This window comes from Mugil cephalus, chromosome 3, assembly GCF_022458985.1.
Source record: "Mugil cephalus isolate CIBA_MC_2020 chromosome 3, CIBA_Mcephalus_1.1, whole genome shotgun sequence".
In the NCBI taxonomy this organism is placed as follows: domain Eukaryota; kingdom Metazoa; phylum Chordata; class Actinopteri; order Mugiliformes; family Mugilidae; genus Mugil; species Mugil cephalus.
Window position 1 is genome coordinate 20,669,836 of NC_061772.1, and position 19,798 is coordinate 20,689,633.

General features: G+C 39.9%; 3 protein-coding genes across 3 annotated transcripts in view; 1 reads left to right on the forward strand and 2 right to left on the reverse strand.

The window, feature by feature from the left end:
* Positions 1 to 1,788, reverse strand: part of LOC125005831 (CD151 antigen-like) — a 28,076-nt gene extending 26,288 nt beyond the window's left edge. Inside the window, exon 1 of the mRNA XM_047581460.1 lies at positions 1,554 to 1,788. The gene's annotated coding sequence lies outside the window, so the exon portion shown is untranslated. The remainder of the gene's footprint in view (positions 1 to 1,553) is intronic.
* Positions 1,624 to 9,442, forward strand: LOC125005406 (transmembrane protein 138-like). Its single transcript, XM_047580754.1, has 5 exons — positions 1,624 to 1,707; positions 5,881 to 6,074; positions 6,277 to 6,448; positions 6,694 to 6,769; positions 8,700 to 9,442. Exons 1-5 carry the CDS (start codon positions 1,624 to 1,626, stop codon positions 8,810 to 8,812), a joined length of 639 nt encoding a protein of 212 aa, XP_047436710.1. The 3' UTR covers positions 8,813 to 9,442.
* On the reverse strand, positions 8,901 to 19,159 carry cfap70 (cilia and flagella associated protein 70). The gene is made up of 26 exons (XM_047579886.1): positions 19,023 to 19,159; positions 17,740 to 17,926; positions 17,343 to 17,438; positions 17,086 to 17,171; positions 16,463 to 16,651; positions 16,198 to 16,380; positions 15,994 to 16,088; positions 15,712 to 15,784; positions 15,357 to 15,494; positions 15,042 to 15,203; positions 14,844 to 14,915; positions 14,555 to 14,646; positions 14,308 to 14,368; positions 14,016 to 14,198; positions 13,717 to 13,848; positions 13,515 to 13,646; positions 13,108 to 13,241; positions 12,783 to 12,898; positions 12,274 to 12,474; positions 11,907 to 12,043; positions 11,392 to 11,544; positions 10,728 to 10,889; positions 10,564 to 10,653; positions 10,290 to 10,391; positions 9,871 to 9,918; positions 8,901 to 9,595 (listed from the first exon to the last, which is right to left on the reverse strand). The coding sequence occupies exons 1-26, from the start codon at positions 19,092 to 19,094 to the stop codon at positions 9,485 to 9,487; spliced, it is 3,207 nt and encodes a 1,068-aa protein (XP_047435842.1). The 5' UTR covers positions 19,095 to 19,159; the 3' UTR covers positions 8,901 to 9,484.
* Positions 19,160 to 19,798: the final 639 nt, after the last annotated feature.

Consider the following 19,798-nt stretch of genomic DNA (forward strand, 5'->3'; position numbering starts at 1 on the left):
GCAATGTTTTTACATAAACTGGACACTATAACAGTCATGAATGGGGATTTAGTGCAGGATCGTTACATTAAAAGGCATTCACTAATGTACCTAATGAGTGTGAGACAGCATGTGATTAAACATGGGACAGCAGAGAGTAAATGCCTATAATAATATTAATTATTTAACCCTTTATTTACTCTCATGTGGTCTTCATTCAGCCAATCAGAGGAGATCAAGGAAACATTTTCCGGTCAAATCCTTGTGAAATATGGTCTGCTAGGTCCAACCTCTCCATGAGCGTAACTTCTTTATTAGGTACCACAAAGAAATGTCCCAATGTTGTTTAATGCGACAATGTGAATGTTGACGAGTGCCTGAATCATCACTTATAGTCCATGGGCCAGACCGGATTTTGGTATCAGTCAAAGGGACAAAGGCTACCTATATTTTTTGGATAGATATATGTCTCTAGATAATTTTTTTGTATGATAGCCTTTCCAGGTGAGTAGCTAAATATTGGTTATCAGCTCATGAAGTTAACCACCCCCTAAGGAAAACTGTGTGTTAGACGCATGTGCATAATCTGTTTTACCCTCATGATTAGGACTTTTCTCAATGTTCAATAATATTGTGTTTGGTATCATTTTAAAGGGGACCTTCTAAGCTTCCATTTAAACCCAGTTGTGAACCTGTCTGATAAATATGGAGGTGACTGCAGCTCATCAAACCATCAAAAGCATAAATTTTTTCACATTTTACGCCTAAACTACGTTCTTTCTTTTAATCCTGTAGGACATAGGAACATCAGGTCAAGGAATCATAAATAGTAAATTAATTTATCTTGATTTTCTTCATGAATGTTAAATAAATAAATGAAAAAAAAACACAAAAGTCTTCTTAGGCTCTACCATAACACATGAGTTTTTTTTATTTCCAAGTAGTTGAGTGCCCTATAAAGGGTTAAGTACAATGTTGAATACACTTAATATATTTTGGGCAAATGTATCTTCTTTTGTGCATTTAAATGATCAATATTATCATTGATATCGGCGACCTGAATAAAAAAAAAAAAAAACTCTTAAGTCTATCAGCTGTAAACCACAACTCGCAGCCACTACAAGGGAAAACTTGAGCTAGCGTTTCTCTCAGAAATCACAGTGACGGCTAACCAGCAAAACCACCGTCAAGTCACCTCCACCTTTTTTCGTTTTTTTATTTTATCACAACAACCTAAAATATTCACTAGCTTTTCCTACTGCTCGTTTAGTACTAATTTATAGCACTGCACGTGAATAAAAAAAATGAGTTTTGTGGATTTAACAGGTCGCATCTCTTCGCTGTAACATAGCGCTGAAGTTACAACCAGCGGTTGCGATACTTGGAAAACGACCTATTTTACAGAAACTACCCACTTTTAACAAAAAACTACGAGGTGTTAAAACATTTGCGACAACTAAGGGGTTCGCAGAAAACTGGGAAATGTTTCGTAATTTAGCACGATAACGCCACCTCACTGGGCCACTGCGCTACGAGCTAACCGAGCACACGGAGCACTTCCTGCTTCCACTTACCTGCCGCTGGTTTCTGGAAAAGACGTGAAATGCGTTTGGAGGATAATGTTGCTAAACGTCGCCTGTTCTCATGCCACTTCGCTGGGATATAACCTCCTCGGAAGCTGGAAAGCTGGAGGACAATGGAGATACCGAGCTCAAGGACTCTGTGTGTGTGAGAGAGAGGGAGAGAGGCTGGAGCTGCTGCTGAAGGCTGACTCCACCCAGGGCCACCTTGCATGTTTTCATGTGTCCTGGGGCGATGCTTTGACTGCAGTGTAATACAAGCTGATACCGCGTTAGGGAGATAAAACTTCATAAAAGATAAACCTCTTACTTACGTGCACTCGTTCTTGCCTGAGAGGAGCTGACACAAAGGAGCAAAGGTAAAGGCTAGACGATGATGGGTCAAAGATCAAGAGGGTTTCAAAATAAAAGACGTATGGGAAATTTCATTGTGGAATTTTACAAGAATAAAAAACGAAAAACAGTAAGAAATCGGGAATGTTATAATATATAAATATACAAAGATAACAACACTGACAAATATATGAAATGTAAAACAATCGTCAATATATAATTGAGGGACTTGGGATATATCTCACATACATTTTTATTAAAAGTAAAAAAAATATATATATGTCTTTACAAAACCCATAATTTATTATGAAAATGTATCAATTATTAATAAAAAAAATACAGAATATCACTAAAATGTCAACTAAATAACCATCCAAATTTAATGACAACCACCTTCTAATTAGCTAAATAATAATAAAATGAGCTTATTCAAATTTTATTGAGATAATCATGACAGACATTTCTTTTTTTGGCAATCTATCAAATTTTATATGGAAAATGACTAATTGTATCTGTTTCCATGAAATCACTTACCCATTACAAACACATGACATTCCACCTCTCCAGGAAGTGTGTTAAATCCAAATCACACGGCCTCCTCCAAGGTATTTTCTTTCTCCTCTTTATTAGTTATTTACCACAAAGTAGTGTGTGAGTCAAAGGTGTTACGACGATATATTCATATAAAACTTTCAATTTCAATTTACTCAATTGTATATATAAAAATTTGAATCATCTTTCCATAAAATGTGGTGCCATGTGGTGATTGGCTGTAGGCGGCCATGTTGATTTTAGGACTAAAAACAATCCTAAAAGCCTGTCAGTTGTGTTAAACTCAAAAAGTATAATGACCCAAATTTAAAATACAGTTATAAATATATGTGTACATGTACTACATTGTCTGCATCCTTTCCAACAGTAGATTTGTGTGTGTTTGCGTGTGTGTGTGTGTGTAGTGTAGTGTTACTATAAACATAGTTATTTTTCTGTGTCTTACTTGAATGCTGCCTTATGTGTAATATATCTTTTTCACACATAGCCTGACCCATACGTGCACTGTCTGTATGACTGCTGAATGTCTCTGCTGCTGTTAACAATGAAAATTTCGCCATTGTGGGATGAATAAAGGCAAAAAAGATATATATAAATATAAAGTCATTCCATATGTACAGTCTGGTGGTAAATAGTTGTTGATACTATAAAGTGGACATGTAAACACTGGTTAATTAATTTAAATGTGCAGCTTATTTCTAGATAAAGTCTGACTAAATACATTTGCACATTTAATTTAAAACATTTTGTAATTGTTTCTTAAAAAAAAACAAAAATCTCATTTGCAGATGAGGTAGATTTATTCATTTATTTTTTAAATGTAGGACCTATTAACTGAGTTAGTTTAAGTTTGTATCTCTAGAGTTGCATGTTTCTTTTCTGTGACCCTTCCCCAACCAACATTATGCTTATATATGATGTCTCATACATAAATGAAACAGAACTGATTATTATTAAAAATATACACTGCAGGGGATTCGGTAGCACACAAAAAGTTGAGATATATAGAACCTTTCTGCACAGGTTAATGGTGGAGCCTTGTTTTTTGTGTTCATGCAGTAACATAGATTCACCACTAGATGTCAATAGTTTCCTTCTGGCTTGACTCCAGTTATGTCTCCCATAGTAAAATATAATGTATGTGGCAAAACAAAACAAACAAACAAAAAAAATGCAAATATAGTGAATACATAATAAATTACTGTAGTGTTTACTTGTCTTCTGAATAAATGTTGAGTGTCACTGAACAAAGAATCACAGAATGGGATAATCTGATGATTACACGGGTAAACAGAAAAACAAGGCAATGTATACACAATAAAAGATATGTTAAGAAGTGTAAATATACATTTTTAAGTAAGACGTATTTAGTCTAAATTAAATGAATCAAAAATTGTTTGCCTATTAGCCCTCAATGTCTTTATATGGAGTCTATGTTTAACAGTTTCTCCAACTGAGATATGTCTTGAGATATAATCAAACTGGGAGTGCACTGCTTCATACATTATTTTAACACATGCCGCCACCGAGGTGTATGTAAACAATCCCATAGCACGCCATGACACAAGTCTTGTGCCTGTGTATTAGTGGAGGGATAAAACCTGTTACTAGGACACAAGCTGTCAGTCCGCTGCACACTCTGTTGATTGTGGCCACATGTCTTCATTTGGAGAGTTACACCACAGCCTCTGAAGTCAACCTTCACCGACAGGTTAGTTTTATTTTATTCTATTTTTTTATGGCGGTGGTTTTGTAGTAGCAGTCAATAATCTGAAATAGTTCGCGCTCGAATATAACGTGTAGTTTATCTGTAAAGCAACAAGCCGTTGGGATGTTTCTAAGAAGATTAAGCGGCGCAATTCCAAGAACAACAACAGGCTGGGAGCACGTTAACGACAACAAAAGTTTCTCCTAAATTTACTCCTTTATTCATGTCAAATATAAATGTCAGAAAAAGGGCTGATAAAAGTAGTTTATTGAAAAAAAAAAGATTTAGTGATTGCCTGTGATGTGTATCCACCCGGATGCAGGATGTTTCACCTTCACCGCGTTTGTTTGCCTTGTTTGTTTTGTCTGGTTCGGATACACCCCTAATCCAGTTTCTTCAAACTTAGCGGTGTAGAACTGCTAACCCAGAACCTCAGTGGGACTGCTTTCAAGAACAAGCGGTCTCCTCGTTGTTGGATATTAGAAGCAATCCTAATCTTCCTCACACCTGCCATTGTCGTGCCAAGCTATAAATACGGCGGCCATAAGAGGATCCGCCGGGTGTCGGAGTGAAGGATCTCGCTGGATAGTGATCCTGGCTCACAAGATGGCAGAGGAGCCAAGGCAAAGATTTACAGTAGCTGCTTAACTAATACTCAGAAAAGAGGCAACAGTAGTGAAAGGATGGTTTGTTTACCTTTCAGCCTGGTACAAGAGTGAAGTATTAATATAACTTTAATGTAAGTTTCATTTCATTTCATGTTTAAACATCCTACAGTTGCGTTGGTTGTAATTTAGGCTTAGTTTTGAAGGTTTGATGAGCTGGATTTTTGTACATTTGCATGGTTTCCTATCTGCACGTACATATAGTTTTGCTTTTATCTGTCTTTTATCTGTCCATGTTTTCAGATTTCAGAAAGTGACTGTAAAAATAATGGACAGAAAATGTGTTTTTTTCTGTCTTAAACTAAAATTAATGGCGGCAAGATGTACAGCACATCATCAAAACAAACGACAGCGTCTACAAGGATAGAAGTTTCTGTGCCCTGTTCACACTCTGTGTAAACATGAGGTTGCGAATGAGCAGCTTGTGCCCACACGCTTCGGTTTTTATAATTGAAGGTGAATTCAATGCAAAAGAGTGAGTGAACAACACGCCTTAAAGCGGCGCAGGTTACTCACGGATCTGTCACTGCCGCGCAAGTTGCAGCTAGAAAAAAATTACCCACTCCCTCCTGGATTCGAAAAGTGTGATTCACCAGGTGAAGGAGCTCCAAGTACTCGTGTGTTAATAAGGTCAAAACTGCTGGAGGTAATTGAGGTCCAACCCTCTCAGAGGAGTGTCTACATCAGACCGTTTAATGGAGTCGCTGTGTGCTCTAGTAGAATACTAATGTGTCTCCCGTCTCCCTCCACAGGATCTCTGATGTCTCACAACATTTGATATGAAGGTTGAAGAAAACCTTTGCCGCTTTAGACAAACCATGGACTGCACACGTGCGGCTGTCGGACATGTTAACCATCCTGGTTTCCTGGTGGCTCGTTCCTAAACCCAACTATGCTTCCAGCTTTTAGAAGACTTAACATTTTCCACAGTGAACAGGACTCACTTAAACAACGGGACATGGAGCCCTAAGGCCACATCAGACAGATTGCAGCCGACCCAATGCATCACTGAAAACCCCAGGGAGTCAGAACTGTTGATGTTTCTATGTAGTGTGTGTGAGAGTGCAGTGCAGCCTTGGATCCGCAGTGGAACCACAATCCGCCCGGGCGCCCAGCCTTCGGGCCGGAGACGCTCCAGACCAGCAACTACTCCCTGGTGTTACTGATTCAGCTCAGCCTGCTCTCCTTCGACCTGTTCGTCAACTCCTTCAGCGAGCTGCTGAGGACCGAACCGGCCGTCCAGCTCGTTCTTTTCATGTGGGTCGCACTTCTCTTTCGGAGGAATTAAATTGTATCCAGGAGGAAAATTCCCGCGCTCAAAATAGCATGCCTAAGTAGTCTATAATGAGTCATTTGGGATAATGGAATGAAATTACACTGTAATCCTGCAATCGTCTTGTTTCTGCCCTCTTTGTTTCTGCTGCTCACGCTTTCTCTTCTCTGCCATTCACTTCAACAGCATCCAGGACATTGCCATCCTGTTTAACCTGATCATCATTCTGCTGATGCTGTTCAACACATACGTGTTCCAGGTCGGCCTGGTTGCCATACTACTGGAGCGATTTAGAGCCTTGCTAATGCTCTCTGCTCTCTACTTGACCTTCAGTATCATACTCCATTCTTGGCTCATGGTACGTATGAAGTACCAAACTGTGACCTTTTAAACTGTTGTTGTTATATATTTCTGAAAATTTAAAAATCCGGTTAAAATTTGATGTGCATATTAATAATACAAGACTGACATATAGGACCAAGGAATACCATAAAATCCTCAAATGCCTCATCTCAAAAAATTCTCTCAGTTCTTTTCAGTAACTTTGACGTAAGGGGCTTTTTTTTCACCATTCGATTTTTGTTTTCTTTGTACTCTTTTCAGAATGTGCGCTGGCTCAACAACAACAGATTTATTTGGACAGACGGCCTTCAGGTTCTGTTTGTGTTCCAAAGAGCCGGTAAGAGACAGAGAATCACTGTATTTACCAATCTACGTGACTTAAATTATTATTTTCTATATGTGATCGACAACGAGGGAGAACTCACACTAACTTATAAAGCCTTTGCGTGTCTTCTGTCTGTTTAACAGAAGAAGCAGGAGACAGTGCGTGGTGAATTATAGGCGCAAATGTTTACACAGGGGTGGATGCTGCTTTTCAGTGAGAAGATTAACTCTAATTTTGCCAAAATAAACTGGATAAATACTCGAGTTTCTCACCGACTGCACTGTGTGGCTCTAATTTATCTCTAAAAATGATATTTAAGTTGGATGTTCTGTGCAGAGTGTTGTTCTGGCTTTCCTCCCACATCTAAGGACATGCATGTTTGGTTAATTATTGGCTCTAAACTGGCTCGCTGATAGACCGGTGACCTGTCCAGTGTGTCCCCTGCCTCTCGACTAATGCTAGCTGGGACAGGTTCCAGCTCCCTGTGACCCTCCAGAGGATAAGCAGTTACAGATGATGGATGGATGATGTGTCAGTCTGCCTATCACTCTTGTTTTTTTTTAGTTCTTAAGAAGGCCACCGACAGAAAGATAGTAGTGTTTTGGTTTTGGTTTTGTTTTTGTGAGTGTGTTCTCCTCTCCTTTTCCACAGGCTCCAGGCGGTGATATCACATCACCATGTGGGTGTGATTTTTACATAAGCTCATAAGGGGATAAAAGGATTAATTGTCTAGTTGCTGTTGTTCTCTGCAGGCCTTATCAAGTATGAGAACGTACTTCATGTTTTGTGCGTTCCTTTGTCTTGTCTGCTACTTAACACTCCAGTCCAGACGGTTACTCAGTGTGTGATTCAGTGTTGTAGTCAGTTTCCTTGTGATTTTTATGATCTCACTCAGCTTTAACGGCAGGTGGGGAGTTCCTTTCGATCCATGTCTGTCTACTTAGTTTGCAATGATAACGCTGAAGAACGTAAGAGAAACTAACAGAATGACAAGTAATGCAAACTAAAAGCTAATCATTAATATACACCTATCAGCCATAACATTATGGCCTATGCCTATGATTGTGTGAAAACAAAACAGCCCTGACCCACTGAGGCCTAGACTCCACGAGACCTCTGAAGGTGGGGTGAGGTGGTATCTGCCACCAAGACATTATCATCAGAACTTGCAAGCTGGGCCTCCGTGGATTGGACTTGTTTGTCCCACACATCTCACAGATGCTCGATAGGACTGAGATCTGGGAAATGTGGAGGCCAAGTCAACACCTCAGACTCGTTCAGTATAGCGTGTGTGTGTTTTAATATCTTTTTAATATCTTTAAAGCTATAACTTTTAATATCGATTTGGTCGTTGTGAATGTTTCCCAAATCTGCTCACTAATTTTTCCTGCATCTAATATATGAAGACAAAATATACCTATCAGTGGTTATAATGTTATGGCTGATCGGAGTATGAAAACATATTTACACCAGTCACTTTTCTCATGTTTATGGACAATAACATTTTCACGTGTTTATCGTTCTGGGTATGTAGGTTGGTTTTATTTATCGGTGTTCTCAACAACAGCCGATGAAGTGTGATAGATGGAGTTTATAGTAACTGGGACAAAGAGACAAAACATTTGAATCATCCCTAAAGCGATGATGGAAATAGATTTAACAGAAATTATACACATTTTATCAGCTGTTCTGGATGTTTACTGCTACTTAAAGCACTGAAAACTGGGTGAATGTCCCAGTGGGAGAATTTTTTTAATACAAAATACGTCTGAGATGTTCTGAAGGCTGATATATCGGCTCGAGCAATAATATGTCAGTATTTTATCATTTTACGGCGCAGACATTCTTGCCGAGAGCACCTTGAGCACCACAGAACAGATGGAAACTAGTTTTCTGAGTGTTTTATAAACTATATGTTAAAACGATTTCTTTCTGTTTGCAGCTTCTGTGTTGTACTACTACTTCTACAAGAGGACCTCGGAGTATCTGGGTGACCCTAGACTCTATGAGGATTCACCGTGGCTCAGAGACGTCTTCGCTCGGGTCAGACAGTGATCTTGCTGCATCAGAGCAGCGAATGTAAAAAAACTATAGAAAAACTGCCCTTGAGTATAGAAATGAAAAACTATACAGTAAAAAAATAAAAAAAACTTAGATACATTTTATTTGAAAGTAGAGGAAATGTGTTCTGAATGCATTTACAATCATGACCTCATTTACATTTTGGCAGCACTAGTTTGCAAACTGGAAAAAAAAACTTACTTTTAGGAACACATCCATTAAAGGTGTAATTACCAGGCCAACAACGTATTCCTCGTAACATTTCCTTTCACTGCAGGGAGGACTGTGCCAAAATCTGGGAGTGTTTTAGAACAATGAGGAGAAACTTTGTTTGTTGATCAAATGTTAAAAAAAAAAAAAAGTAATTTTTTTACATATATATTGTGTTGTTATCAGCAACAACATGCCCTTTTTTCTTTTGTTGTTGCTGTCCTGTTTTTGTAAAGACTATACTGCATTTGTTTTATATAAATCAGCTTGTAATGTCGACAGTGAACCGGGTTTGAACTTTTACGGCTCAGCCAGTTACTGTCTGTGACATACAACTGATCATGTGCATCTGAACTGACCGTCTTTCATTTTAATATAACACACGTGCTTAAAATACAACAAAATGTCAAATAACACCGTGTCTGTGTGATATGTGAATGTACTTGCTCATATGATTTAGACGCCTGCTTCAGTGTTCGTTTCAAAGCACGTGGCCAGATGCCTGAAGCGGAGCTGGTCCTTCAGTTCGTTAAACTCTGTGAGGAGTGACTCCTTCTGAAGGTTGAACTGTGCAAGAAAACACATTAAGTTTCTTTGTGAGGTTTGACTTCCAGACATGTCTTTGCTCAAAGGGACAATCAAACACTGTGGCAGAATCAACGATAAAATACAGGAACCCACTCAACCATTTAGTTTTTTAGTTTTGTCTTTATAAAAATGGTATTTTTATTGTATTTGTAAATGTTCATTCAACATTTTAAATAGATTTCACATCAGTAATTAACAATTCCCCACTAACTGTTGAATTCAAGATGACTGATTGATTAAAATACCAGACTTACCCTTAATGCATATTTATAAAACCGCTCTGCTTCTTCTTCTCTGCCAGACTGAGAACAAAAAAAACTCTAGTGGTTAATTTCTCACCAGATAATAATCCTGTGTTTATCTTTTCTACATTCGCAATGGGATGTGGGTTACCCACACCCTGACCTGAACCTAACCTTAGCCTTAATAGTCATTTCTAATGATGCTCAACTTGACTTCAACTCTACCATAATGGGAACAAGTTGTTTATACCAACTCAAGTGGCTTGAAATTTAATGTCTACCCTGTTTATGTGTGGAAAGGCTACATGTTTTCTCTTTAGAAGGGGTGAAAGCGTCATTTTGTAATGGTTCGTCTTAAAATATAGACTATATATAGAAGGTGTTGTTTGAACTGGGACTTGAATAGTTTTTTTTTTCAGAGCATCACTCACCCTGAGACAGATGAGAGAGAGGTAAGCCCACACCTCTGAATTCTGGTTGTTCAAATGGTTGGCCTCAGTCAGAGCGTCCTCAGCTTCACACAGCTCTCCCAGCTACACAAACACACACACAACTGTGCCTTACTTCCTTCCATGACAAACCAAACAGTATGGCTCTCAGTAACACCTGGTCATTAGTAAGAAAGTCCCAAGAAAACTCTGATAACGATAGAATTAGGACTTCCACAATTTCCACAATTATTACAGACATGAAGTAAAGTTTTACCCGGTAACAGGCAGTTCCCAGACCCAGCCAGGTCAGACAGGATGGAGACTCCTCACAAACCTGAAAGTACACCGATTTGGCTTGCACAAACTGGAAATAAAAAAGAAAAATCAGATTTATTTACACTGTTTAAGTTAGTGGATTTATATCTGCAGACACAGCACCTTCTCCTGCGTAAGGTAGATGGATCCCAAGCGGAGGAAGACGATGTGAAAGTCTGACGGACGCTCCAGGGCGTTGATGCTCCACTCATAACTCTTCTGGGCATCAGTGAACTTTCCATGCAAATACTGACAGTGACCATTCAGAGCCCACACATCAGTATCCTGTTCACAGTGTGGACAACAGGTTACAGGTTAGTAGAGATGCTAGTTCCGTCAGGCTTAATGGTGTCATCGCATCATATTAATATTAAGAAACTAAACCACACAAAAAAGTTCACTGAGATAAACCAGTTGCAAATATCCATTGAAGTGAATGATAAAACTCATAGTCTCTCAGTGCAGCACTAACATGACTCTGAGGCTGCTTATCATTTGCGTGTTCAATAAAACAACAAGATGTCTTCAAAACTTAAGAGAACTTCAGTAGTAAGGTCTTGTAAACTTCAGGCCTTTGGATTAATTGTGGACTAAATTGGTTTGCCAGTAAACAAGTTGTTTAATTTGTTCAGTTATATTTTTATATTTTCACACAGAGGTGAAGTAGGTTCATATGTTCACTGTAAACTTTTACAGTTCACTCTAACAGGGCAGTACAAACCACACATGTCACAGTGTCCACCAAGTCCACACTCTGTGCTGTAGCCAGATGACAGTGTTGGAATACCTGATCTCTGAGAGACAGCGCTTCTTTGATGCTGGCAGCAGCACTGGAGTAGTCAGCTTTGAGCAGCTGCAACTGGCCCAGATGAAGGAGGTAGGAGAAAGTGCGGCCACCGTCTGAACACAGCAGCTCCTGGGACAAAGTGTGCTCTGCCATCTGACAACAGAAACCACATGTTTCTAATATAATTTTTAAATTAACTTTTAGATTTAGACTGTCAGTGTAGTTATTCTTAATTTTAGCAACAAAAAAAAGAAAAGAAAAAAGAACTCTTCTGTCGCAGTGCATGTCATCTGACAAAAAATAATAAATATGTTATGACTTTCCAACATGGGTTTTCGACAGCGAGTCATTTTCCAAATGTGGACGGCCATAAATCACTACAGAACCTGGAGCACTCTGAACTGACTGTCACAGAAGGAGACAGCAGTGAGTTATTTTCCTTCTTATTTCAGTGTGTGACTATCTGGCTGGTCAGGCAACCCACCAGAGTTTTGTGTGTGTGTGCGTGTTTTTACCTGCAGGGCATTGTTCTGCAGCAGGAAGTGGACTGTCTGTGTGTAAATGGAAGAGGAGAATTCACATGGAGATGATCTGGAGCTGACACTCTGTGGCTCTCTGTGCATCTCTAGGTCCTGGTCAACAAACTCTGGGTCTGGGAGGAAAATATATCAGACTATCAGGCTGCTCCAGGGGACCATATTAAGTGCCACATGCACTTCAGACTGACAAGAGTCTCAATAGACAACCAGAGAAGCCTTATTTTTATGTGGTTCTTGCCAAGCACCTTAATAATATATAAACTTGCATTCATTTCTGACTGTGTGGTGCATGAACATTTGTTCTCTATTCTTCATCTCAGGCTGCTTTTTATCTCCACCTCACCTTGCCTATCAGTGGCAGACTGTGCAGATGCGCCTGTCTCCTCTTCCTCCTGTTGGTCCTTCTCGTCCCTCTCCTCGCCATCTTTCTTCTCCTCTTCCCTCTGTATTTGCTTACTCGCCTCTTCGGCCCTCAGTATCTTTTTTGCTTCGAGAAAAGCCCTCTCAGCCAGGATGGACTCATTCTGGTTCTCATGGAGTAAACCTGGTCAGAAAAGCCAAAAATGTGAAATGACACCATACTGCACATTTTCCAGCATTCAAGCATCACTCCTTCTATGGGCCTGGTCTCTGCAGGCATTCAGATCTGAATATTTAGTTCTTAATGTTGTTATAATAGATTGTAATATTGATAGCACTGATTCGACATTTCATTTTGGCCAGTTATTTTCTTCCACACATATTTTCTTGCGTACCCAAACCAGTGAACCACTACTTCTTTCAATTTGCAATACAACAATGAATGGAATTAACCACTTTACTGATAAAATACACATAACAAATCCATCTAACCCAGCAGCGTCCAGGCCACTACGCTCGGTGGGTCAATGCTGGTGGCTCGCTCCAGGAAGGTCTGGGCCTCCTTATACTGCTCAAACATCACAGCCAAGACCCCACACATCATCAGGCTGGAGACATAAGAAGACACAATGTCTATAGTTACATTACAATTATTTAATTGTCAGTGATGAATGATTTAGTATCAAGATCATGTCTGTCCTCTGGGACATGTGAACTTTAATTTTCTGTAAATATTTTATCCATCCATTAATTACCATCTATTTATCTTCTGTCTTCTATCTTTCCAGTGTTAACTGTGTAACCGCAAATGTCTCACCTTGGTTGGTGCGTTTGCTGGATGGACATGGCATCGTGGAAACACTCTTTCGCCTTCATGTAGTCTCTTGTCAGCATGCAGAAGCCTCCCCATTCAAACTTGTGGGAGGGCTCCAACGGGTACCTCACCACAAGCTTCACGTAAACAAACACAACATGTTACATGCAATGCCTTTCATCATTTTAATAGCCATGATGGAAATTATAATTGCAACCTCAACATAACATTTGTCTTCCATTGCAAAAACACACGAAAGAACACAGCAAAGCTCCAAGAAGAAGTGACAGAAAAAAAGAGGCAACATCTGTGATTGCTCTGTCCTCTGGATTCAAATATAGATTTTCAGCAAGTTCTTCTTCTTTATTTTGAGCAAAGAGTGTTATGATCAGTGAGCATCGTGACTGTACCTCTTGATAGTACTGGGCTGCCTGCGGATAATTCCCAAGAAGCTGTGCTTCATTGGCAAAATGTGTGAGCTGAGCAGAATTCAACTGGATGTCATTAGTTGAGTCTTCATCTTCAACATCGCTAGAATAAATCTGGTGAAGGGGAAAAATTGATTTCCTGGCAAAGATGAGCCATACATTGACATGCCTGTGTGTTTGTTACCTTGTTGAGAGCTACATGCGTCTCGTCCAACAAGTACACATAAAGCTCACTGAGAAAGACTTTCAGTTGTTGGGGGTCAGTGAATGCTTCTGTCCGCTGCATCTTGTCACGTACAATCTTCACCACTGCATGCTGCGTACCAGAAAATAAAACAAAAATGAACAGGAGATAAAAACAAGCCACCACTCCAGGACAAAAAACAAACACTTGTGTTGTACAAATTGACAGAGCCACCCAAATATTGTCAGTGTCACTGAAAGTTTCACTGGTCCATGAGGGATGTTTGCTGTTGTTCTGACCTTCATCTGTTCCTTGAAGGCAAAGTATCTCCCAGAGACATTGAGTTCTCCCATCAGCTGAATCTTCATCTGCTCTTGGCTGCAGTCTTGCATCGCGTTGCAACTTTTTCCAAACAATTCCTCATACTGCTCTGAAACACGGGTCACCGTGTTGCCCACCTGACGGTGGAAGTCGAGCACTGCCTGCAGGAGTACACAACAGTGGAGAAAATTCAACCACAAAGCAGGCCTCTACTGTTGAATGGTGTGTTCCTCTTGTACTTCCTCTTATATTTCTGTGTCTGTGTCTTACTCTTTCTGCTTTGCTGGGACCCGCTGGAAGTGGAAGTCTGGGTGGTATCAGTGCTTTCACCCTGCAGGAGCCAGAGACACGCTGTCACTCTTTTGTGCTCCACAGAAACTCCACAGCAATTAAATGTAACAGAGAAGAGTGCAGTTGTGAATGTTAATGAGTAATGTTCATAGCTGTACCACTTGTGATCAGACCACTCAGAATGCAACAGGGCCAGGTCAAACCGAGGACATATGAAACACATTACCTTCTGGCCAGCTCCTCTGGAGATGTTTTTGGTACAAGTGGTTTCTCCAAAGCTATCTCAATGATAATATAAGTTCTGGCCTCCAAATAAATCTGTTGTTGACAGAAATGACAGAAATGGTAACAGTAAACATGAGGACTAGATTGAGGTTCACCGTGTATTATTATTAAACAAAGAATATTATACTAATGTTTAGTATGTTTAAGTATTTAATACATCTGTGTTAAACTGTAACCACACTAGATTTTCCACATCAAACCTTTTGTAACAGTGTACAGTGGAAGCTTACATTTCCTTCTGCACTGACATGTGTCTCAGTTTCAGGCAGGCTTTCAGCCACGCTAATTGGATTGACAGTTTGCTACAACAGTAAAAAGAATACATGTTAACAAGAAACACGTTGTTAAGGAGAGGTAATAAGCTTAAAGATTAAAAATTAAATTTAATGTAAATTTTTATCTCTACACAGCATCAGGACCTGCCCGACCTTTTTGGTTGGCTCTTTGGAATCCTTGGCTCCCTTGGTGTTTCCGTCCAGTTTCTTTCCTGCCTTTCCCTTGTGAGAGCCAGCAGCTGAGCTGGCACGAGCTTTGGCCTGGTTGGCTACTGTCTTAACATGCTCCTTTAACACACTGACACTGCGCTTTGCCTTTGGTGCGAGATCATTGACAAATTCACTTTAATACAGCTGTATACCACAGGGAAAGCAACAGGGTTATTTAACAGACTATTTAATAGGAAGTCTAGGTACACGTTTCCCAAAATTTCTTTTTAGACAACTGTAAATATGTATCTGTGTGACCTTGTTCAGCAGCTCATCCGGTGAGAAAGGCTGAACGCTGTATGCTCCTCGGATGCGGTTGACTCCAGGATACAGCAGCCGGCCCATGTCCACAAACGCCATACCATGGAAGGGGATCTCTGGGTCCTCATCTCCTAGCTACACACACATAAAAACACCTGCACAATGATGATATTTTCCTTCACCTGAGATGAGTACTTTCAACCACTGAGGTAACTGGTTACTCCTCTGCTTCCTGCCTGTTGTCTACTCTTGGATTGATCTGACATTAGTAATGGTTAAATTTCAGAGCAATTTTTCCTATACTGATATCTGACGTGGTTCTCTTTTTCAACATTCACAAAATGCTACTGACCTTTTCTAGTGGAACCAGTGACCTCATAATCTCCACCGGCCACAGTCTGCTCTCAGTGATCCTCTGCCGCAGCCTGAAATCATGGTCAACATTTATACACATTTGAATATTTTTGTGATTATTTTTTGCTACAATATTCAATTTTCTTAATCTTGTTATTTTGTATATGGCCAGAAAACATTCTACGCAAGTGATAACTGGCTTTAAAGCCGTGGCGAAACGGGGTCATAAGAGAGACAAGTGATTGTAGAAGAAGAGGAGTGAGTTATGTGTGGAGCCGACCTGGTAGCTCCGCCCGCATCCAGGAAACAGCGTGTTTCTGTGTCCCAACTCAGCCTGTTCTTCGTGGTCTCTGCCTCCTCACGGAACGCTCTGTCCTGTGGGAACATTTATCAGTATAAGATCATTAATCATGTGCCCGTCGGTCCGGTGCGTCTAAACTTTTGACTGGTAGTGTAGTTGGTGTCAGTGTGCGACAGTGGTTACCTCTAAGTCTGTCAGCTCACCAACCTCCTCTTCAATGGACTCCGGCTGGAAAAATACTCCAGGCAGGTAGTGGTTTCCTGGGACTAGCGTGGCTTGATGGGGCCTCTTCTTCTGTCGGCCTTTGAGCTCCCTCTGCCCCCCTGACTTTAGGTGCCCTTCAGAGAACACGAGCACCTGATCTTGCTGTGAGTCAAAAGAATAATGCAACCGTACTATTAAAATGCTATCAGTAAGATGTTCTCACAAAGCACAGAACCAAACTCACCCCTGCAGCAAGCGGGACTTCCAAGGCTGTGATGTACGAACAGGGAGAGGGGGCAGGGCCCGTTACTGGCCATGACTCGGGGACAGAGTAGGCTGTCTCCACAGTTACTTTCAGCAGATTGGAGGCTGAGAGTTCAGTCTCAGACAGCACTGGATCTGTCACGCTGACACGCACATCCAAGCTTGACTGCTAAAGGGGGGCAAATGATTAAGGAACATTTGAAACTGTCTTGAAGTACAACAACTGTTTTCACTCTTTTTCATAAAAGGGTGTAGCAGTGTAGCTGTGGAACAGTGGATTAAAAAGCAGCTTTAGAACCATAAATTCAAATAAGTTACAGCTGAGTTGGCTTGAGACAGCAACTAAACCCCCTCAGACTGCTCCCTGGGCGCTGCATGCGTGGCTGCCCATTGCTCTGAGTAGATTGAATAAATGCAGACAACATATTTCCCCATAAGGATACCACTTATAGCAGCACATATAATATTGCTGTACAAAGAGCATCTACTTATGCAAAATATATAGAAATATAGAGGCTTATGGCCACTATTTTTATACTTTTATAGTTGGTATGACCCTTCCTCTAAGAACAGACTGAGATTATAGAAACACAGCCAACCAACCTTACGGCTAAAGTCTTGCAGAGACTCTTTCCCTGAGGCGCTAGTAACTGGACTGACTGGAACTGTGGAGGAGAAATTGCACTGACCTAAAGAAAAGAGAAAATCATTGTAAAAGTCCTGCCCTGCAAAGAAAACTCTCTAAAATCAATTTCTGCTCTTTTGACCTCCACAGAACACATCTGCTGTTCGGGGAGATGTACTGGTTTGTCTTAATAAAACACAAAAATATATTTCAAACACTGCAGCTGCATTTAGACCTTGCAACAGCGGGAGCAGGTCGACCACAGCTTGGCCCAGCATGGCGGTCTTGGCCTCAGCTTTCTTCTCCTCAGGCAGGACCTCCATCACTGTCACTGCCCAATACAAACATATTCACATTAAAGAGTGCTGTGGAAAGTAAGCACCAACACAAAAACTACAGCTCCTCCTCTGTTTCTCTTCAGCAGTGAGGTGACTACTGCAGGTGTTGCCTGAATAAATATTCAAATTGTTTCAGTTTAAGCTGTTGACCTTTTCAATTTTCATCGATAATAACAATTTGAAATGGATAAAAGACAATAAAAACAATAATATGATAAGAAGGAGTAGGGAGTAATTTTCAGCTTAGGAGAAACATTATAACAGCCGGTTAGCTCAACAGCCTGTTTGACTCACGTATGACTGGTCTATGGGCGATGTCACTAAGAGCCCGAGTGTCATTTGAGCAGTGGAAGTCGCAGGTAAAGTCATAGTCAACACGATGTTCCACGGGGTCAGCCTGCTTCCTCTCTGACTCTCCCAGCACAGTTTCATCAAACACAACATGCAGAAAACTCTGGAAGTTGCTTGACTTTTTCCCATGCTGAAAAGAGAACAAACAGAATATGCAATGCCGTCCACACATCCCCTCAGTGTCAGTTAACCTTCTTACTTTCTTCAAGTTTTTAAAAGTTCCATATCCGTCATTTCCATCTGCATCATTTTCTGAATAAGTCCTGAATATTTATATAATATGAGTGTCAGCCATTAGCTCTGCATGCTGCCAACCCCCCAATGGGACCTAAAGCCGGGTAGGGATGATTTTTTGATCAGTAGAGGGTTTGATGTCTCCGTGTGAAAGCTGAAGACTGGAGGCAAAACAGTCTCCTGCTATAATAGAAACTGTAGTAATGAAAATATGGCACATCCATGGGGAAATGAAGATATGCGCACTTCTGATCAAGGATCATAGGTAATGATAATGAAAGTTAGATGGCATTTTGGGAGTAGGGCACAACAAAACATAAGTAGTATGTAAGAAAGACCTTGAATGCATGCTTTTTTTCTGTAGTATGGCATTGCATACTTTTGCTTGTGAATGCTGACTGAATGTCTTCAATACATATTACACAAAAACATATCAGAATAAAGTACAGCTTTAGCTTAACAAGCAACCACTGAATCTATTAGCAAAAATAACTCTTCATTTCTTCAGTGCTGCCAAACTTAATTTCGTTGTAACTTGTGTGCAATGACAATTAAAGTTCCTTAATTTAACGTTACTATATTTCTTCCGGAAATGTAGACTCTTCCTTAAACCATCCATAAGCTACATTTATTGACCAGTTCATATGAGTTGGCATTTATTTTTAACTTGATTCAGACCATATAAAGTTAGCAATAAATGATATAATCTATAATTATAACCAAAGCTAGCATATTTATTTCTGTAACTATATATATATAGTCTAAACACTCCTGTACTTTTTTTCAAAGTGCGTGATAACTTGATAACAGTCCGGAACGTTTGGTCGGTTTGTTATGAAAATGTTTATTTGTTTTTTTAAGCTAAGTAGGTTTAATTTACGGTAAAATAATCGTCCATAAACGCCATGAAAGCACACCTGCTAATGCTACGTTAGCCAAGTTCTCCAGTTTTCGTACAACACCTTTGATACACAAACGTTAAACCATCTTACCAGGTTATTTCCACGGATTACATTTATGTGTATTGACAGGTTTGTTTCTGTTGTGTTTCCAGGTATCTCCATTGTGTATATTAACTTTTGCTAGCTGTCGTTTTCAGTTAAAGTGCGTTTTCCTTAGAGACGCGATGACCGTCTCCACGGCAACGGTACTTCTCTGGATGGTGGATTCAGGTATCATCTGGAAATATCGGCTACTTCACCTGTAACCAGTAATCCCCACCGAACAACCTGCAAAATGGCAGATCACATGAGAAATAATATATAGATTTAAAAAAAAGTACATCAGACTTCCTGGAATAAAACTAAATTTACTATAAGCACATTGGACAGAAACTCAAAAACGGGGCATTCTTACTCCTCCTCTATTGTAGACATTGAATGTTACGTTATCGTTTTTTAATAACCACAAACAAACGTGGTTTGGATTTCCTTGCAGCACAAGACACGTATTGTCTGTAATATTATGCTTTAATCTTGGATCAAAGAGAAGAATAAAAGATTATATTGTTGATTTCAGTTTTTATTCATTAAATGTACCACAGCAATTGGGCGACTGCTGTAGTAGTGCTATTGAGACAGCAGAGGTCGCTGCTCTCAAAGAAAATTGTTCAGGTGGAGTTAATGAATATTTGTATTAAATTGTATATTATAATACATATAAACACTAAGTCTGAGGTATCTTTGCAAATTGTAAAAATTACATAGAAGACTGCAGTTTTTCAAAGATAATAACTGCTATTCTAAATCTGTCCATTGTTCTAGTGAGA